This window comes from Callionymus lyra, chromosome 8 (genome assembly GCF_982586985.1).
Source record: "Callionymus lyra chromosome 8, fCalLyr1.hap1.1, whole genome shotgun sequence".
In the NCBI taxonomy this organism is placed as follows: domain Eukaryota; kingdom Metazoa; phylum Chordata; class Actinopteri; order Syngnathiformes; family Callionymidae; genus Callionymus; species Callionymus lyra.
Genome location: NC_141825.1, coordinates 20,951,095 through 20,971,448, shown reverse-complemented (window position 1 = coordinate 20,971,448; position 20,354 = coordinate 20,951,095). Strand labels below are relative to the sequence as shown.

The window sequence follows — 20,354 nt, the reverse complement described above, 5'->3', positions numbered from 1 at the left end:
TTGAACATCAATACAAATTTACAATTTAGCAATTTACATGGTGCATTTACAATTACAATTAGATGTAAGAAATAAGATTTAAAAGATATATCATTTGCATCTTGTTCTATCCAACACAACACAACAAGACGTGTCCAGAAACAGAAGTCTCCTTCGCAGTTTCATTCTATTATTATGTCACAGTTCCTTTTCTGCTTTTTACACAAAATGAAAGCACAAGTAAAAGTATTTTTTACTTGTTTTGTAACTTCTTCTTGGAAAGCATTTGAGTACAAGAACTTTAGTATACGATAATATGTGATGTGCATTTGATAAATATCTCATCATTGTTCATATGTGCTAAAGGAAGAAGTTACACCAGCTGTTTCCATGGCAACAGTTATGCGTGGTACTATCAATAAATATGTATTCGTTTAAGATTCCAGTATTCACATCAACAATCACACATAAAACATTATCATGCATCTATCGAGCACACATTTAAATAAACACAAAGACAATCACTGTGATAAGTAATCATCATCTACAGCCACCACAAGAATAGAATATCAAGCAGCCACTTTTGTATCCAGGCAGAATTTTAAGAGCAATAAAACACATAATTAAGACCACCAGGCCCTCAGAGCTAATACCCTTGTTAAATTGCATATTACATTCTCAGGAATCTGGACATTTCACAAAACAATTGCTGAAAACAATTGAATACAATGTGACACATATATGGTGTTATAATTATATTACTATGAATAGATGTTACAGTAAGATAACTTTGTGTTGTGCTGTTATTCTCACTTTTTTTTTTATTATTTTACACAAACTCTCAACTGAAATATTGAGTCACCAAGAAGTAAAAACAGAAAAATAATACTTTCTATATTTTTAAATCAATTTAAATAAGTTAAGTTAATCACAAAACACTTCAAATTGTTGCTTGATGTGAGGGATTTTTTTTTTATAAATATATTTTTATGAGATGTAGTACGTCGCAAAATCAATAGTTCTTAATTCTAAAAGAGGAAAAGAATCGCAAGTATCAATTAATGACACACAAAATGAATTACAAATAAAAAACATATCATATCTTGATATGGAGTACATATCCTTAGAAGACGAAGTGCGGAGGAACGAGCCACATGCAATCTTGCATTGCACCAGCAGATCAGACAAGTAGGAGATAGATCACGGTGGAGCACCACAGTGTTGCTGTTTCCAATATTGCAGATGGCCAGGGGGAAGAAGAGCACCTTTCCCAGCAGCAGGAGCACAGACGACACCTAGTTCCCACCCCACAGAATGAGCACCAGGAGACGCCCAACAGTGGACACCGGACACAAGCAAGAAGTGAGAAACTGATCAGAAGTGGCCCAAAGCCTGAAAGGAATGGAGTAGTCTCGACCAAGATCTTCACATTATCCTTGGAAAATCTCTGCAGGGCAGCGCAACCACCAAGCTGAACCTCTTCGGTAACATCATATACAAAGAAGGCAAGGAGAAATTTGGCGAAATGGTGCGAAGGAAGAACACCCCCAGGGAGGCGAGAGAAGGAGATACTGAAGTTGGCAAAGGAAGGGCAGTCTCTGAGGAAGTCCTGGAGGAAAGCTGAAGAGAAAGAGAAATAAGGTCTGAAGGCGACCTTGTGTAGGGCTGAGCGGATTCGGAGACGGAGAGGCAAGAAAGAGAAAGAGTGGGTGAGGTTCTTCCGGGACCTTTTGGAAGGGAAAAATAATGGAAAAATTGGAATCCACTCCACAGGAGCCCGAGGAGCATATGAAAAGTCAACTAGGTGACCATGAGAAGAACACCCCTCTTGGTTCGCCAGGTCACGTGCCCCGCCCTGCTGTGCCTGAATCTCACCAAGGTGGGCAGAGGTCAGGCAGGTTATAGACATGCAAGATCCGCCTCAGCACCAGGACTGAACGGTGTGCTCTTAAGGGTATATAAGAGCTGCACAATGGTGGTGGAAGCTTCTTTGGAAACTGAAAGGGTGGCCTGGAAGACAGAAGCCATCTCATCAGAGTGGACCAAAGTAGTCACGACCTTTATCCCAAAAGAGCTGGATTCCCGTAACATCAGCCAGTTCAGAGGAATTGCACTACTGAATCTGGAAGGGAAGATTTTCTATCTCAGTGCTTGCAAAGAGAATGACCAGCTACCTTCAAGAAAACAGCTTTATCGACACCAGCTGTCAGAAGGCAGGCATCCCAGGATTCCCTGGCTGTGTGGAACACTTAACCATGATTTGGGAACAGATCCAGACAGCCTGGATCTGGAAAATGGTTATGGTTCTGTCCCCCACAAGCTCATCACTTCCTCCATGTTCCAACCTGCATCCAGAGCCTGGTAGCCAACTATTTCAGCAGTTTCCAAGTCTGTTACACCACTCAGGAAGCTACTACTAGCTGGCACCAGCTTGAGAAAGGGATTGCAATGGGCTGCTCAATCTCTCACAACCTCTTTACGGCAGCCTTTGGGGTAATTTTGATTGGCGGTAGGCAGATGGTGCGAGGAGTAAGATCCCAAACAGGCCAAAGGCTACCAGAATTACAGTGTTAGATGGATGATGTAAAAGGCATTCTCCAAACAGCGCTGTGAACTGCCCTAAGAGGAGAAGAACTCCTCGGATGGGCCAGAATGAGAATAAAACGAACAAAGTCCCACAGTCTCTCAATCTGGAAGGGAGCTTGGAATGAAAACATTTCATTCTCGTGGATAGAGAAAGGATTTCACTGCTGGATGAAAAACCAGTCAGAAGTCTGGGAAGATTGTATACAGCCGATCTGCCTGAAATCCGTATGCCTGCCACCATCATGCAACAGCTAGTTGATGGCCAAGAGAGGATTGACAAGAGCCACCTTCTGGGAAACTTAAGGTCTGGTGCCATCAATTCGCCCTCTACCAGCGCCTGATGTGGCCCCTGAAACTGTGTGAGATTACTACATCCTACTGAAGATGGCAATGCCAAGGCCAACAATTTTATACGCAAGTAGCTTGGCTTACCATCGAGCCTCTCCAACATAGGCCTTTTTGGGAATAACACAATCCATCTGCCACTGAAGTCCATCAACCTGGATAACAAACAGGAGAAGGCGAGGCTTGTGGTAGAGCTGAGAGACTCAACTGACCCGTTTGTAAGAAACACCAAGACTCCGGTGCGAACAGGATGCAAGTGGAAGGCTGGAGAGGCGGTTGACCAGGCTATCTGCACACTGAGGCACAGAGAGATTGTTGGCAGGACACAGTCAGGGCGAGCCCCCAAGGTTTGGTCAAAGGCCACAAAAAAGGAGAGGAAGGACCTGGTGATTAAATAGGTAGTCAAGCAGCAAAAGACCATGTAACATCGCGGAGGCTGATCTATTTTGTTGCACAAGGGGCAGAAGCTCAGAACATCACCCAGAGGGAAAGAAGATCACTGTATACACCTGGATGCGACTGGAACTTAAGAGTGGACCATGATCGAGAGCTCAAGTTCCCTCAAGAGAGAACCATGACCTCTCCGAGACCAGACATTATCCCGTGGTCCCACTCGGCCAAAATGGTGATCCTGGCAGAGGTTACAGTCCCTTGGGAGGGAGGAATGGCGGATAAATTTATGTATGCATTATATGCATGAAATTTGACTTTTTTTCTTCTAATTTCAGTCTTTATTTCTAATCGTTTTGATAACTTTGAGTATTTACAAATACCTGTAGTGAAATGACAGAAATGGAAAACTTAGATTGAAGACTATAAAGGATGAAATCCTCATTTGATAATAATCCATCCAAATATTGTATTTAAAAAATGTTTTAATCCTCTGTACATCTATTTAATTTTCATATTTAGATGCATGTTTATTGTTGCATTAAACTTTTGTCAATGCAAATAAAAGATCTTTATTTGATCAACAAGATAGAAGCGCTCAAGCAAGTCAAGTACATCATCTCTTCCTCCTTCTATTATCCTTCATTAAACTAGCACGTCTTTTCCTTTTTACGCATCATCAGCACCGTTCTCGTCTCACACGCCTCACACCTACTTTGACAGCACAGCTGACGTGTCCCTCCCCCTCCAGCACCTCATCTGTCTCTACGCCTGCACACCTCAGTCTTCACTTATCCCTCTCCATCTCTTCCTCCTCTTCTCTGTAGGAGACACTGTGTGGCCCCTGGTTATTAGCCACAAGTGAAAAACAAGGGCCGCCCACGCACTCACACTTTAATTAAACATATAACCCCACAATCTTTAATCTAATGCAACCTACGATAAATTAACAGGTTGCTGGTGAGGATGATCCATGAAAAAAGTCAAAGCGTAAATCCATGCTGACAAGAGAGAGGGGGTGGTGGTGGTGGTGAAGGGGGTTTAGAGTCCTGATGTGTGACGGAATAAAGACCAGACAAAAGCGTTTATCCAAACACCAAATAGATTTGAGCAAGGCTTTAATAGAGTATATCCACTCTCCACCTCATCTCTGCAGTAAACACACGTGAATAAATCCCACTTTAATCCACTTCAGTAAGAGGATCTGATCACAGTTGCAGATAAGCAGCTCATTATTCTCTTGTCTGTCAGTGACATTGTTGTGTAATGATTTCCTAATTATCTGTTAGCTCATGAAGTCATGTGAGGAGTCTATTTTTAACATTTAATGATGATATAAAAATATATGTGTTGCTCCATCCAAAAATATAAAAGCCTTTTGCAACCGACCTGAATTGTCTGTTGACTTTTTTATAGGATAAATGTTATTTTTTTGCTCTATTTCATCCACCCATCCATCTATTGGAATTCCAATCTCTCTCCAATCTCTAGTGAATCGGGATCTGAATATTGGGGTTCCAATCTCTGCTAGGAGAATTCCATATTCTACTAGTAGAGATTGGAATTCTACCACGACAATCTCCAATTCTAATAGGAGAAATTCGGATTGCATCATAATGTTTTGGAAAATAGACTGAATCATTTCACACGTAAAATTCAGCATAGGTAAGCCTACATTCAGCATTACTATTTTAGGTGAATTACTTTATGTATCTGAAAAACCTTCTGTCAACGCACATTGTAACCATAGTAGAGATTCTCAACTAGTAGAGTCTGGGACTCTACTGTGTAGGGTTATGTATGTAGGTGTCTCTACTAGTTGGACTCTACTGGATTCCAGTCTCTACTGTGACATTTATATATATATTTGTTTAAAAAATCTCTAAAATCTCTAGAATGCTTTATTCTTTTCCATTTTTAACGTTAAAAAAGGCACGTTTTTGCTTCTTTTTTTTAACATCAACATAGGTCATCTTAGAATGTGTAATAGTTATTCAGCAATTTCCTCTTTTTCTTCACTGCTGTATGTTGTAACAATACAGATTTATCTTGATATTTTTGGAATTTCAAAATATTCATAAAATAAAAACTGAAGCCAATACAAGGTTTTATCATTGTATATTTGTCTTCTCCAGCTATAATACTATTAAAACTAATGTTGGTGTTTAATAAACTGTAAATGTATAGAATATCTCCATAGGATTATTTAATTAAGCGGCTCTTGGTCTCAGCTGTTTCGGGCCCGACAGCTGACACTGACACCTGCTGGACTGTGGTGTGAACTCGCTCAGAACAAAAGCAACACAGTGAGACGTCCGAGACTAGGGGCCTCCTGTTTCCATCCATCATTTCTCACATGATGATTAATATACAAGAAAATTGAATTGGCAATAATTGTTAGCATAGATACTCAACCTTGGATACTACCCACAAGCTAGGCTCCTTATCAAACTCACAACTTTATCAAAACGTTTCTACTCGTCTAGAAACTCTCTCCCAGCTTCAAACAATCACTGGGAAAAGGCGTTCTGGTTCCCAGCCTTTTCCTTCCTTTTGGATGAAAGTAGAACGTCTCTGTGTTTCCTCCTCTCACCTAAAAAAAAAAAAAGACCAAAACCCCGATTGGCTTGAGGAAGGTACTCTAAAGGAAAACACTACACAGACACATGACTGCATCACCATGCTGCATGCTAACATGGTTGTGGAATGGGCAACCAGGAACGCCTGCCAAGAGGCCGAAGTGGTTGGAAAGGGGTCTTAAGAGGGGGGAACCGGTTCCCAGGCCTCAGAGAACAAAACAGTCTCTTTTCCCAGCAGGCAGGATTTAAATACTGAGTCACAGTTCAGTCCATCGCTCCAGTGGAAGCCCTCACGGAGACTAATGGTGAAAGAAAAACCAGCAGAAGGAAAACCAATTTAACTTATTGTTTTAGTAGCAGAAATCTTCATTCACAAGCAGGTAAATGGACATTGCCTTCTTTATTTCTGTGAACCTGTGGGCAATATTAGATGAAAAACTGAAAGCAAAATACATCAATATATCCGGTGTCATCTTGCCATGATATAAAGGTCTTTTTTTTTTAATCTCTAGAAAATGAGCAATTATTTCCACAATGGATCGTGGTATAAATCTGACCTGGGATATAATTTGTGAGTTTAAAATGAAAGAGAAAGAGGTACTATATGTTTTTTTAAAATCCTATTGTATTATCATATTTATCTTTTGGTTTAAATTTCAATAAAATATGTGTAAAAAAATCACTATTTAATTTTTTGAAATTTTTATTTACAATTAGCATTCAAATATTTACTGCCTTTTTTTCTTTGCAATTAAACATCCGGCCGCTAGATATCGGCAGTCATTATGTCCTATGCAGTTTATAAACAATGAAAAGGTCACAGTGATGACTGAGGACAAGAGGATGCATTGGACTCCAGCAGCTTGTATAACTGATGTTTGGGCACAAATTCATTTCGAAAAAATGAATAAAAGCAGTTACGACGTCGTCATGTGGTCTGTAAATTCTCCCAAAGTCAAATTACTCGACAATACAATAAATATATAATTGTTACTACAGTATCACGATATATCAAAACATATCGAATTGTTACCCTTGTATCTTGATACATATTGTATATACAAATTCTTCCGAATACGAACACCTAGAAAGACTAGACAGAAATGTTCTGAACTGTAAATGGGTTGGTAGTGAATTGTGCGTCACAATCCTAACAAGCAATTTCACACAATTTGAGAGACATTTAAAGAAGTGATTAAAAAACAAACATACAACAAATTGTAAAATAAATGGCCTTTTCAAGCGTATATTGTAGATTCACTAGAAAGAAAGAAGAAAGGTCTTACCACAACAGCAGAGCAGACACATCTTTAAGTTTTTACCCTTCCTTCTCCAAAACCAATATTTGCGTCGTCGTTTCATATCAGGTCCAAAGTCTTGGTCTTAAAAAATTAAGCGTGTTCTTTCTGCTAACAAATAGTCACCTACCCGAAGAGAGGAGGTTCTGAGAAGATCTAAGGAAGGTCCTCCAGTAACTGAAGAGCCAGTCCATGTTGCAGAGGCGCTTCGAACCAGGTAGCGATAAAAACAATGATGTCACAGATGAAGATACGAATGACCAATAAAACCATAAAAGCTTAAAAAAACCCACATGATCAGTCAGACACCTTCACATGTTTGCTCTTGCATATCATAGTTCCCCAATTTCGCAAACGTGAAGAAACCTTGCAAAACAACTTCTGCAAACATCTTAAACATAAAGTGCTCTTGACTGAGCTCATGTCCTGACTGTTATCTTCGAGAAAGAACAGGAGATCTTGGTGGGCAAGAACAGTCTAACAATGGCAGCCAGCAGCAGAGGAAGCAACACACTCAGGAGTCAGGAAGCACATGGGACCATAACACAACAAGGCAGACCAGGACTTGGAAACAGACTCAAGAGCCAACAGCAAAGAACATATTATTTGAAAACATTTTGATTTTAAAACAACATTCAATGGCAAAACAACGCATGCTTTTTGTGGATTTTCTGAATATATTGTATATATACATATATGGAATTCTTTTTCAATATTTCCTTTTTTAAGTTAGTTATGTGAGTTTTCTACCAGTAAAACTGATGGAGGAAAGATAATAAAATCTACAATTTCACTATATAACATGTTTGTTTATGTCACAACCTTACATGATGTTGGTGAAAAGGTGACAGAGATCCCAAACAAAAAACTTCAGCCGCTAGCAAACCCAGTTTATAGATTTACTGTACTATAAAGTGTTATAATCCTAAAATGTAAGTAAGTAAGTAAGTCATATTTATTTATATAGCGCTTTTCCAGACCAGGGTCACAAAGCGCTTTAACAATCAAAACAATACTCAAAAAAGTATATACTTTAAAGATCAAGATAATACTGAGAACAACACAGGAATTCCAGAAAATCAAGGAAAAGCCTGAACAAATAGAAACATCTTAAGATGTTTCTTAAAGGAGTCAGTAGACTCCTTTAAGAAACAAGAGTAACATGTTTAAGTAAGTTCAGTAACAAAAATAATAATCTTTGTTATAATAAGCCAACTGTTTACATACAATGACATAATTGACATATTAGGACCAGTAGGCTTCACTTCAGACATTATTATCAGGCAACAAGTTTCTGTTGTCACCAGGAAATAGACTTCTGTGGTTGCGGTGGTGCAAGAAGCCTGTAAACATTCCAGGTTTGATCACATTTACGAGTTTGCAGCTGTCCTTAAATCTAGGAACAATCTGAGACTCTCAGACTTAGATGTCACAGTTAATTATCTTAAGAATTATTCAGTGTTTTATAAGCAAATAATAAAACAAGGATATTTATTTTAAAATCATCGGGTTTGGTTAAATTTAAGAGTGTTTGTGCCAAACAACATAACCGAATGAGGAGAAATAAACGACTAAAGTAGATTTATTTTACACTCATGACATTGCAGTAACAGAGGAATTCGATAAATAATAATAGGAAGAAGTTTAGACACCTGTGCAAGGCAAACACCGCCCCCTTCTGGTGTCTTTAGAAAACGCATTAAGACTACCCGGTACTTTTCATGCAAGATATAAAACATTCCTATATTATTAAAGATTAAAATTGGATCAAACGAGGAGCCAAGAAACTATTTTCCTCTTATTTTGAAACTCCTGTTGGAAACATAAAAAACTGAAACCACCATCTAAAACGACAACAATAACAATAAAGCAGGGCATGCTGGTAGACGGATGTGTGGCATTTCAATAAACTAGAAAAGAAGACAGCTTGTTGGCTTTAAAATAAATATATAAATAAATAATTATTATAAATATGGAAAAAAAGAGTTGGATTTAAAAGTAATTAATAAACGGAAAATATAGTATTACTTCAGCTTTTAAACATATATTTTATATTTTAGTGGGTTAGGTTGTTGGATCTTTTTTTTTTACATTTTATTATTTTTAAACTGTGAACAACATCATAATGCAAAGAAGCAGTTTATGAAAATCACATGGCCAGTTATTATATTTGCTTTGAATTTAACAGTAACAATGTTATATAAATGAATTAGAGACGTTGAAGACAATAGACTTTAGTTCGGCGTGAACACAACAAAGAAACTCAGCCAGCAGTAGATGAGTGGGCGACACAATGCAAACACTGACTCCAGACCAGCAGACACAAAGTGTCATTATCACAAACTCATACTGTTATTCACACATTAGACCAGCCCAACATATTTGAATCATTAAAACCAGAAACAAAGACATATTGTCAGTCCTAACAAGTTCGCCATTTGCCAACAAACACAGAAAATACATTGTTGGTCCGAATGATCCGAATATAAAGTTGCAAAATAAGAGAGAACTCTTTATTTGCTCTAAACAGACATTATCCTATCACCATCCTGTCACTTGATTGACATACAGGGTGGGACAATATACATTTATTAATCAATATGGATGTTGTATTTTTATATTGGTTTGATCAAATTGACTTGGTATTTATGCATAATTTGCATTATGAATAGTGTGAGCAACCCTGTTTAAGTGGGTTACTTACAGGTCCCTGATTCCCCTGTGTTAGGAAAAAGTAAAACATTTATTTTATCTATATTTTAAGTTTTAAAAACACGTTTTCCTTCCTTTAACAAGTTGAGAAGCTTTACTGCTATGGAAAACATTTTTCTTTATACAGGTTGTCCATTTTAAACAGAAACCCAATATAAGAAAGTAAGATTTGGAATGACAATTCCACGTGGACACCAACTAATAGATACCAAATTCTCAACTATTAAGTTTAATCAATGCTTCTTTGCTGAGCCAATCAGAGGCCGGGATACTAATAAACGTGCTCCAATTGTTGCAGATGATTAAAAGTATCTGTGACAAATAAAAAGTAAACTTTGACTGATTTGTCATGCAACGTTCATTTTGACTTATTATATTATTTTATCAAAGTAAAGCGTGTTATATTAATAGGTATGATTCACTGTTATTATTACTAAAACAAATGCTGGCTTTATCACACAAATATTTGAAAAATAAAGAACTCATAGAATTTGTATAATCTGGGACAAATACATAGTGCAGGAAAAGTAAACTGTGACAATAAAAAATATTTAAGTAAGTAAGTAATTTTTATTTATATAGCGCTTTTCCAGACCTGGGTCACGAAGCGCTTAAACAATCAAAACAATACTCAATAAAGTATATATTTTAAAGAGATAAAACTGATAACACAATAAGTAACATAATTACTGTCATTTAAGCAGAAGAAATGAAGCCATTTATCAGACTCTACTGAATTAATAAATAAATACATTTATTTACTAAGATAAAGTTCATTAATGTGATATAAAATAGTGAATAACTAAATAATTAATCAGTTATACATTTGTATGTGTTCTAGAGATCTTGTCTTTGGGTTTTCATTCATGGAATACCTGCACTATATTTACCAGCATTGCATACCATCTTGCTGTTAAGTCTATTTATAAATGAACCTGTTTACGTCCAACCTATACCTGTTCAGGAGCTGATAAGGAGATGATTCAAGGGACAGCTGTGACCTGACACACCTTTCTTAAAGATTCATGCTATGCGACGTCATTCTCGAACACCTACTATTTGCACCACAGATCATTGCTAAACAGGAGACTGAAGGATTCTTCTCTGCAAGTTTCCACAAGTTTCACCAGATAAAAAAAACTCCAAGAAGCGCCTCCTAGTCTCAAGCCCAGACAGATCCAGAGTCACCTGGGTTTTCTTAAACAAACACTTAGCTCTGGAGTTAAAAAAAAAAAGAAAAAATATACTATATACTGCCCTCAGTCTTTTAAAAACATTAAATGATTGTGAAAATCCTGACCATTGTCATATATCCAGCAGAAAACATGGCCTCCAGCAGGTTTTAGTTACACAACAAGGTATGACTTTAAACACCTTTAGTGTGTAAACCAAACGTAGGCGTGTATCTGCACACGCTTTCCCCAACTACACAAACACACTTATTATTACACACACACTGGCTCACGGTGGTACTTTCAAGTCAAGTCATGAGCCCCAAATACACGCCATACGTGTCAATTCAAACGCAAAAACGAAACAAAAAAAAACCGAGATTATTTTTAATCTCACCTGCGTCGTCGTCTGGGTGGATTGTGTCCAAACTCCGCTCTTTCCTCCGAAACGCGACTCTACTGAAGCCGTCCATTCTGTCATGTGGACGTTCTAGCATGTGAGAGTTATTTAAAAAAGATTACAGAAATAAAACATATCAAAGCCGCAGAATAACTTTAAAGGAGTCATTCTGTCCTCGAAGACAACTTGAAGGAGTCAGTGGCATTAGCGTGAAAAAGTCGCTCGATTTTTGCACTAAATAAGACACTTAAAACAAACGATTGCGTAGTAAATATTAAAGGCAAGAAAGTATAATCCATAATAGTCGGTTCTAAGCCATCTTTTTGGTTGCAGAGTAAAGAAAAATACCTCCTTCTTCTGCTGCGTCGACGTCACGAGAGTAGTTTCTAGACAAGTGAACGCAACACGGTGTAAAAATAACGCATCAAGTTTTAATCATTTAAAATAATGTAAAAAATAGTTACACATAATTAAAAAACAACAACATATAAACGTATATGAATGTGGTATATTGTCCTATATAGTGAATAACAGCACCTCTTATTTTTGTAAATATGTTGTATATTTAATATGGTGCAGATTTCTATTTTATTCCATTTAGATTTTTTTTTTCATTTTATTTTTATTTCTGGGTGTTTTTTTATTTTTTGTATATTGCTGTTTAAACCGAATTTCCCCTCGCGGGACAAATAAAGGATTCTGATTCTGATTCTGATGATAACAATCAATTATTAACAATAAGTCTTATCAGTAATGTTAGCTTGCTAGCTAAACAAAATTTGCTTTACAACCAAAACATTATTCTTTTTAAAATGTTATTTTATTTTTTTATGTGTGAGAGAATTTTAGTGTATTTGGCAATAAATAAATCCTTTTTTCATTGGTTTTGAATGCAGTCATGAATAATTCAGATAATATGTTATATATAATTATTAAATACGTAAGTAAGTTATAGTTATTTCTAAAGCGCTTTCACAATCAAAAACAATACAAGGTTAAAATATATACATAAAATATGTAGTGCTTGAAGAATTGAAACTTAAAACATTAGAAAATAACCGTGAAAACACTGTAAATGTGAAACAAAACACACTGGACTCATAGTACGGTTAGTTTTTTATTTATTTAATTTTTTTAATAACCTGTGAAACCAATGTAACACAAATGCAGGAAAGACTGTAAAATTGTATAGTATCAGTATTTCCCCCTCAAAGAAATTCCTTATTGATCTTCTCAGTTTCAACCGTCATAGTTGTGCATCTCCTGATTTTTATTTATCGGAAACAGTAATTCATGGCATATATGCGACAGACAAGACACATGTATTTCAGTTTCATAAACACACCAGCAACATTAAACAATAGGCAGGGTTAATCTACTCCCATTTTTTCTATTTTTGCTGGTTAAGTCAATATAGAGGGAGTCATTTAGAGTGTATTGCCACTATAGATACTTGTGCCAGGACATTACTGCATTTAGTTGAGAGAAAGATCAAGTGAATGTGTATTTTAATAACCCCAGTTAAGGTGAAGGAATCAGAAAAACAAAATAAAGCCTTCAAAAAAATGTTACTGAACACTGCTATTTGCTGATGATGAATAAAATTGGATTATTACGCACTTCATGCAAGCACTCGATGAGAAATTTAACCATTTTAGGTTTTTTAAAAACACTTCATATGAGCTTACACAAGCTGAACGACTAAATCAGTCGGTTCACTGGGTAAAGTCAAAAAAATGGGGGCGTAAACTCTTAAAATAACATGTGTATATGGTCACCAAACCCACATTTTACTATCAGAATCAACCCCCATGTTTAACAAAGTAACTCATCACTAGTTAAGTTAAACATTCACTTTCCAGATATTCGGTTGAGTCACTACATGCTCTTCTAAAGCAGGAAATGTCAATGGAGGAAAAGCTATTATCGGCGGGATATAGAAATAAGATAAGCACAGGTTTAAAAAAAATAAATAACAAATGTGTATAAAAAAAACCTCCAATAAATATAAATTAAATAAAAAATAGTAATGTACTAAAATAAAGTCTAGAGTTAAAAATAGATGAAGTATTAATAATTACAAATGCTTCTATTATTCGCTTCATATCTCCTGTTGTTATGAGGAAAACATTGTTTGTTTCTGACAAAAAAAAAGTGTCTTTTTAAATGACTGCATGAAGCAAATATTCATGAAAGTGTAACAGTGCACAACTAAAAATATTCTGCGTAAAGTAAATCTTCGACAAAATGTAATATATTTTGGCTTTATTTAAATCCACATTTCGTAACTTTGTGTCACATTATGCCTCTTCAGACCATTAAATCCAGTTTCCAAGTAAATAGCCTGAGAAACAATAAGAATAAAAAAAGCTAAATTAAAGTCAGAGCATTAAAGCTTAAATAATGTGTAGTCACCCCATGATCACCAGTAGAAGTCTTCAATATCCACTGAAATAACTTGCGTTAGTCAGGTAAACATAACTCTTAGTTTAAGTCGACTCTTGACGTCAAAATGTCAAAAATGAAGCCAGAATAATCCCTGAACCACCACTTTAACACTCAATAAACCAGATCAGCCTGGATTCAGTTCCACCAATCACTCCATAAATCACTCAAAAGTAACATGAACCAGGTTTATATTCATGTATAACCCAAAGTAACAAACTCATAGTTGTATTGTAACTTTAACTAGGTCACTTTTAGGTCATAGATTAAACTATGGTATGTTTACTTCATCAAGACTGGTTTAATCCACTGTAAGATAAGGTTAAGTAACTTGTTTCTCGAGTCACACTTGGATAAAGTGTGACTCGGGGGCCAAACGCTTCCCTTTGACCATATCCACCCTCCCAGCTGGTCACAGCAGGAGACCCTTAACATGAGTCTGGTTTTGTTTGAGGTTTCTGCCTCCTAAATGAAGTTTTTCCCTTATCACTCTCTGCCTTCCCAGAGAATCACTCATTGTTGATTCTCTGGGAAGCCATTGTTACGTCATAATGGACTCTGCTCTCGTAACCTCTTGTTCGCTGACATTTCAGACGGTAGAGAACTTTATAAAGTAATAAGTTCAAAACATGGTCATGATGAGGGGCTAACTGCATCTTGGCAAAGAAGACTTCAACATTTGAAACATCAGGAGAGTTTTCACATTAGTAACCCTTTAAAAACGTGTTGGTTGTTTTGTGACACATTTTACAAAATCGTGGACATTTATTAAATAAAGCCAATATTACATACTTTTTGTGATACCAGGTGTTCAGATCTACACTTGCATAAATAAATATCAAAAAATAAATTAAAACACAAAAGAAAAAAAGATTCCTGTGTCTTACCACAGATTTCTGTGAGGAAGTTTTCAAGTGTGCGTTTTTGGACTTCTCAAATCTGTACACGAATGAACCAGAATTGCAGGATTCTTAACAGTTCAACCAGGACCCTAAGCGGGTCAGGTTCAGGGGGGCGGGGCGGCCAGACAGTGACGAGGGTCACAAGGAGAGAGGAGACCGCTGAAGAGGACGACTTGGTGATCCGGTTGGACCGACAGGTATTTAGAGCTGCAATAAAAACCATGTGACAGGATTTAATACAAGCATAAAGTTAATGATCAAAAAGCAACTGTGAGGATGAAGAGATTAGACTTCAGAGTTGTTAGTAAAACAAATACACAAGTAGGAGTGAAGTTTGAGGGAATGGTTGTACATGTTGGGAAATGCTTTCTTATAGATAAGTCACTAGTTAGCCATATTATTATGACCATCTGTATGGTATTGACCTAAACACACTTGTGGGTCAATGTAATTAATAACATGTTTATTGTTATATATAGATATTACCACAAAACCTAAATATACTCCAAAGCAGACGGAGGAAAAGTGGGGCCTGAGGGCCCAACGCGGCCCTTTGACTGTATTTATGAGACCCTCAATAGGTCAAAGTATGACTGTGTCAAATTTCCTCTGATAGCTAACAAACATTTATTACATTTCTTATTACTACTATTGATTTGAGTGTATAACAACACCATACAATTGTTTTTTTTAAGCCTTCTTTCTCTTTATTTGTCCATTGTGTGATTAATTTTTTCCTTAATTGAACCGTTAAAACATGCATATTATTTTGCTTTTTTAAAGGTTTTGTTTCTATTGGCCTGACCCACTTACAAGCGTCACAGTATATAATCTAGCCCCTTAAGAAATCAATTTTTTTTCATATAATTTAAGCCAATTGTTATGTAGATCATTACATCATTATTATCTTTGCTAAGGAAGTTATGTGTTTATCTTCTTGTCTGTCAGTTAAAATATCAAACAATAAATTCATATTGAAATTTTAAGCAACTGTTTGACCTAAATTATTTTATTTTGATGATGTTTCGACTAACTATTTGGATCTTCAAACGTCTACAAATCCTTTTAAGATGTTGTGTCTCTCTGTGGTAGTGATTGCAGCATCAGTTCAAACCGCTCTTTCACTATTATGTTACTCTACTGCCACCTGCTGCAGGTTCGGCACATTGCAATTAATAATGAATGATATCAATTAAACAAAGTGCTGGAGAATAATATTGGGTAAAAAATTCTCTATAAGATCAATTAAAATCCACTTCAACAACCAGGTGTAGGAGTTGAAGTTCCATTGAGTGATTGCAGTTACAACCTACATTAATTTCCTGAAGAATTTATTTTTGCATTACTATGTATTTGTTGCATTTCTTTTAAAAGTAAGAATGTAAAATATTACCCCTTTTATTTGAAAATAAAGGAAAGCATTTCCCAAGATCATATCCCTCCAGGGAGAAATAATTTGGGGGGCAAACAATCAGAGACCATACTTGAACTAGTAACTGTTATTGAACTGCATTAAAATGACTTGATGTGTGAAACTAAACTGATGAAGCTTTGAAGTTCTTTAATAGTAATGTAGTGAACATGTTGCTATTTTCTATCGACAGCGTGTTACCTGCGGCCTCGGGCGTCTCTCCCTCGCCTCAGTTGTGGGGAGAGTGTCGGTATTGAGGCAGCAGGCTGCTGACAATCTACAAGAAACTGATGAATTAGAAGAATATACAGAGAGGTAACATTCGGGGAAAGACAACACCAGGAAAGTGACAAACACGATTGATGACTCGTCATAATAGAGGTGAAGTTCCAGTCATCCTCTCATCAGTTGGTGTTTAAGACGCTTGAGTTGAAATATTTTTTTGGGTGACAGATCTCCATCTATTCTACTCTATTTTATGTTTTTTTTTTCATTATTAGCTTCAGGTATTAGATGAGAGGACGAGTTCAGGAGACAACACAATATGAACATTTAAAACTGTGATACATGGCGAACAAAATAAATACATTTATGAATTAGCTATATAGGATCATATAGAAACCAAATATCAGGAGTAAAAATAATCAAAAATAATTTGAAATCAATGTAAAAACAAGAATTGCTCTCAAAAATGTGTCAACTCCCTTTGACCACTTACACTTAATGATTAGGAAGATCTTTTAATAATTAAGAGTTTTTTTTTGTTTTTTTTTAATAGATTAATCAATATGTTTAATAGTTGAAAAAGCATAAAGTAAAGTAAAAAAAATGTAAATATTTATAAAAACCTTCTTTTATCCCATAATGAAAAACTTTTTTTTTTATTCAACTGTCAGTTTATTGCCAGTTTATGCTCAAACCTTTAGAACCATCTTTATCTGTACAAGTAAGTCTTAAAGAAGCAGATTTCATCCAAACATACCAAAAAAGTCGATATTAGGCGAATCGACGTGAAATCACAGTCATATGAATTTCCTCTTAAGTGTGATTTTAAAAAATAACAGGTGATGAAAAAAAGAGGTACATTTTCATAAATAAATTGTGTTAAATTTAGTTAAAGCCATACTATCATAAACAGTTTTTAAATAATATTAATGTTGACCACAAGATGGTGCTGTTGACCACTATAAGAAAGTGATGCAGCAGAGTTTGTTTTTCGGCAGGAACAATAGGAACTATTTGCATCGCATAAAATAGTACAACATCCTTCCAATATCAGACTTTTACAATTGTGATTTATGTTTACAGACCAGTCTTATTAACAAATAATAACACTAAGTTAATTCCTGACCAGCATGCATCAGTGGGTGTGGCCAGACGTTGATCTTTTATTTAGCATGTGGTGCTTGATTTTCCTCTCAACCCAGTAAGAGAAATTGAAGTGTTTTGCTGAGGCCACATCAGGTCAGTTGACCTACATTCGGTTCCTCAAATACTGACTCATCCGAATTTTAATGTGATGGGTCGATGGAAACCGAGACGGACAGGCGGGTGAATAAGATCTCTCGAGGAGCGAGCAAGTGACCACTAGTGTCTATACATGACCGGTAGTCATGTAGTTAAGATTGCGTCAACAAACCCAATCATAGAAGGGGTCAAAATGTTTGATATAGACTTAAGCTGTGTCTCAAATCGCAAACTTGCATACTTAAGCTAAGTATTTGTAGTGCATAAGTGCATCACCATTCTTAGTATGCGAGATGTAGTGCTTCATGCACACTAAATTGGCGTACCAAAAGCAGACAAAACTGAGTATGGATCGATGGACACTTTCTACCCTAAATGGCCGCCATCTTAGTGACGTTGACGTTGTAAATGGAAGTTGCGTCACAACCACTCAAATGGAGTGCATTTTAATGTGCATTTTTAGCCAGCAGTAAGAGGGTGACACGTCATCGGTGCTGATACCGGCGTAAATATCTCTCGGATAGTTTGTTTCTCATAATCGTTAACTAGTAGTGGAAGAAGAAGCTGTCACGTAATTTCCGGTTAGTACGTAGCGGCAGTGTTTGATTTGAGACATACTATCTGTTGAGAATTTGCATACTAGTTAGTACGTACACTATCCTGATGCATACTAACCACCAGTGCACTAAGAGTAGTATTCGATTAGAGACACAGACCAGTGCTGTGTCTCTAATCGTGTACTTCTGCATGTACACTTAATATTTCGAGTGCACAACCGGTCCCAGTGAGCAGTGTGCGAAAATATAGTGTGCAATGCAGAATCGGTTGGTGCACTCAAATGGCCAGAAAAAGTGTGGATCGACTTTCCACCCTTAACGGCCGCCATCTTAGCGACGTAGATGGCGCTAAACTGAAGCTACGTGACTGACGCAGCATCTTCAGAGCAGATACCAGCGTAAATGTCTCAAGAAAACACTACACAACAACAATAATAACACAATGAAACACAACTTGTTTCAATTGGTGAAAAGTGCTATCAAGTGTTGGCTATAGTGTTTGAACAGCTGGTTGCGATCAGTGTTAAAAAGTAGTAGAAGTCATTTCTGGTAAGTGTGTATTGGCAGAGTTTGATTTGAGACAGTACTACCCTGTCGTAGAAGTACGCGATTTGGGACACACGCCTAAGTCATAGTCACATAGCAGTGTATGCTATTTGTAGCATGTTTACAAAAGAGAATCCGTACTTTTTCAAGATATTTAGGATCTTCAGGTTTGAGTGTATTCTATATTGATGTGCTACAAGAGCTTACTTTGGGAGGGCTGCTCTTTATTTTGGGTACTTTGGCGCCTCTTCCGCGGTGCGTCTGCTCGTTGTCGAACTCCAGGTCCTCCAGACGTTGAGTCAAGGCCAGTTTCTGCTGGATGGCCATCCTCAGCAGCGAGTTCAACGTCTTCTTCTCGTCCTCCGCCGCCGCCAGCTGCCTCTGCATCTCGTCCAGCTGCGTCACGTACTCGTCACATCTGCGAGAGGAAACAAACCCACGAGTGAAGCCTTCGGTGAGACGCAGAGGGAGGACAAGGGCGAACCCACCTTGTGGCGAACATGGCTCTCAGAGAGGAGAAGGTGGCGGCGTCTTCTTTGAGGGCCTTCAGCTCGTTCCTCAGCTTCATCATGGTGTCCGTCACCATCGCTTTCTCGTTCTCGTACTTGCTCTTCAAGTTAGCGAGCGCGATCTCTGCCGTCTGAAACAAACACGATCGGATTTTAAATGACTTTGTATCAGTGATGGTTGATGAGGCTTCATGGAACAGTTGTGTTGTTAAGACACTGTAACATGATTTTCAAAGGCCACTAGATGTCACTCTCCTCTTTATAATGATTGGCTCTAATTCAATTAAACCTATATTTTTTTTAATTAGAGTTCCATCTAGTGGACTTTTAACATTACTACACTGTAACTTCATACACCCACTAAAAATGGAAGTATATCAGTGAATTCAAAATATATAATGAATTAATTCGAAATGTATGCTTATATTAACATTCAACACATTTTTTTCAATCATTTCTATGTTGAAATTTAGTTTTTATTGTATAAATAAATTTGATAATATATATATTAAATTATATGAATTTGTCTTTTTTAAAATTAAATGAATAAAAAATATAATTCCAATCAGGGCCGGGTCTAGACAGGCATGTATGAGGGGGCAGCCACAAATCTTGAGGGGGCATTGTGCTGTTACTTACTTACTTACATGTAAGTTTGAGGGGGCACAACATTTATTTGAGGGGGCCAGGCCCCCTCTTGCCCCTGCCTAGACCCGGCCCTGATTCCAATAATGAAAAAATTAATTCCAAATAAAAAGACTCGCCCGATTTCAAAGTGGTCAAGTGATCGCCTTTGGGTCGCATGATTGCCAATATCTTTTGGTATTGTCTATTATACATTATATCAAACAGGTTTATATTGAATTTAAAAGGGTTAGTATTAATAGAAATATTGAATTTAGTAAATGTATCTTCTAAATATTGAAGTTAGAATATCAAAGTATGTTAAAAAAAAAAAAAAATCTATTCATTTTGAAAATACTCAATGTTTTAAATCAATTATTAAAGAAAATAAATGTAATCTTTTAATATACAAATAATTATTAAACTAATCCA

The 20,354-nt window shown here is 36.6% G+C and overlaps 2 protein-coding genes across 5 annotated transcripts in view; both read right to left on the bottom strand.

Annotated features, from left to right (window-relative positions):
- The window catches only part of fgd4a (FYVE, RhoGEF and PH domain containing 4a), a 50,242-nt gene extending 38,441 nt beyond the window's left edge, over positions 1-11,801 (bottom strand). The window contains exon 1 of one of the 3 annotated variants that reach the window (XM_087797705.1): positions 11,459-11,801. In XM_087797705.1, coding sequence (XP_087653831.1) covers positions 11,459-11,558 — 100 coding nt within the window. In that variant the 5' untranslated portion in view covers positions 11,559-11,801. Of the gene's footprint in view, positions 1-7,165; positions 7,288-7,307; positions 7,516-11,458 lie in introns of those variants that run through there. The other 2 variants (XM_087797709.1, XM_087797706.1) reach the window with 2 other exon arrangements.
- Positions 11,802-12,565: 764 nt separating this feature from the next.
- Positions 12,566-20,354, bottom strand: part of bicd1a (BICD cargo adaptor 1a) — a 36,262-nt gene continuing 28,473 nt past the window's right edge. Inside the window, exons 7-10 of one of the 2 annotated variants that reach the window (XM_087797225.1) lie at positions 19,278-19,429; positions 18,997-19,207; positions 16,421-16,506; positions 12,566-15,015 (exon numbers count right to left, since the gene is read on the bottom strand). In XM_087797225.1, coding sequence (XP_087653351.1) covers positions 14,913-15,015; positions 16,421-16,506; positions 18,997-19,207; positions 19,278-19,429 — 552 coding nt within the window. In that variant the 3' untranslated portion in view covers positions 12,566-14,912. The remainder of the gene's footprint in view (positions 15,016-16,420; positions 16,507-18,996; positions 19,208-19,277; positions 19,430-20,354) is intronic. The other variant, XM_087797227.1, reaches the window with a different exon arrangement.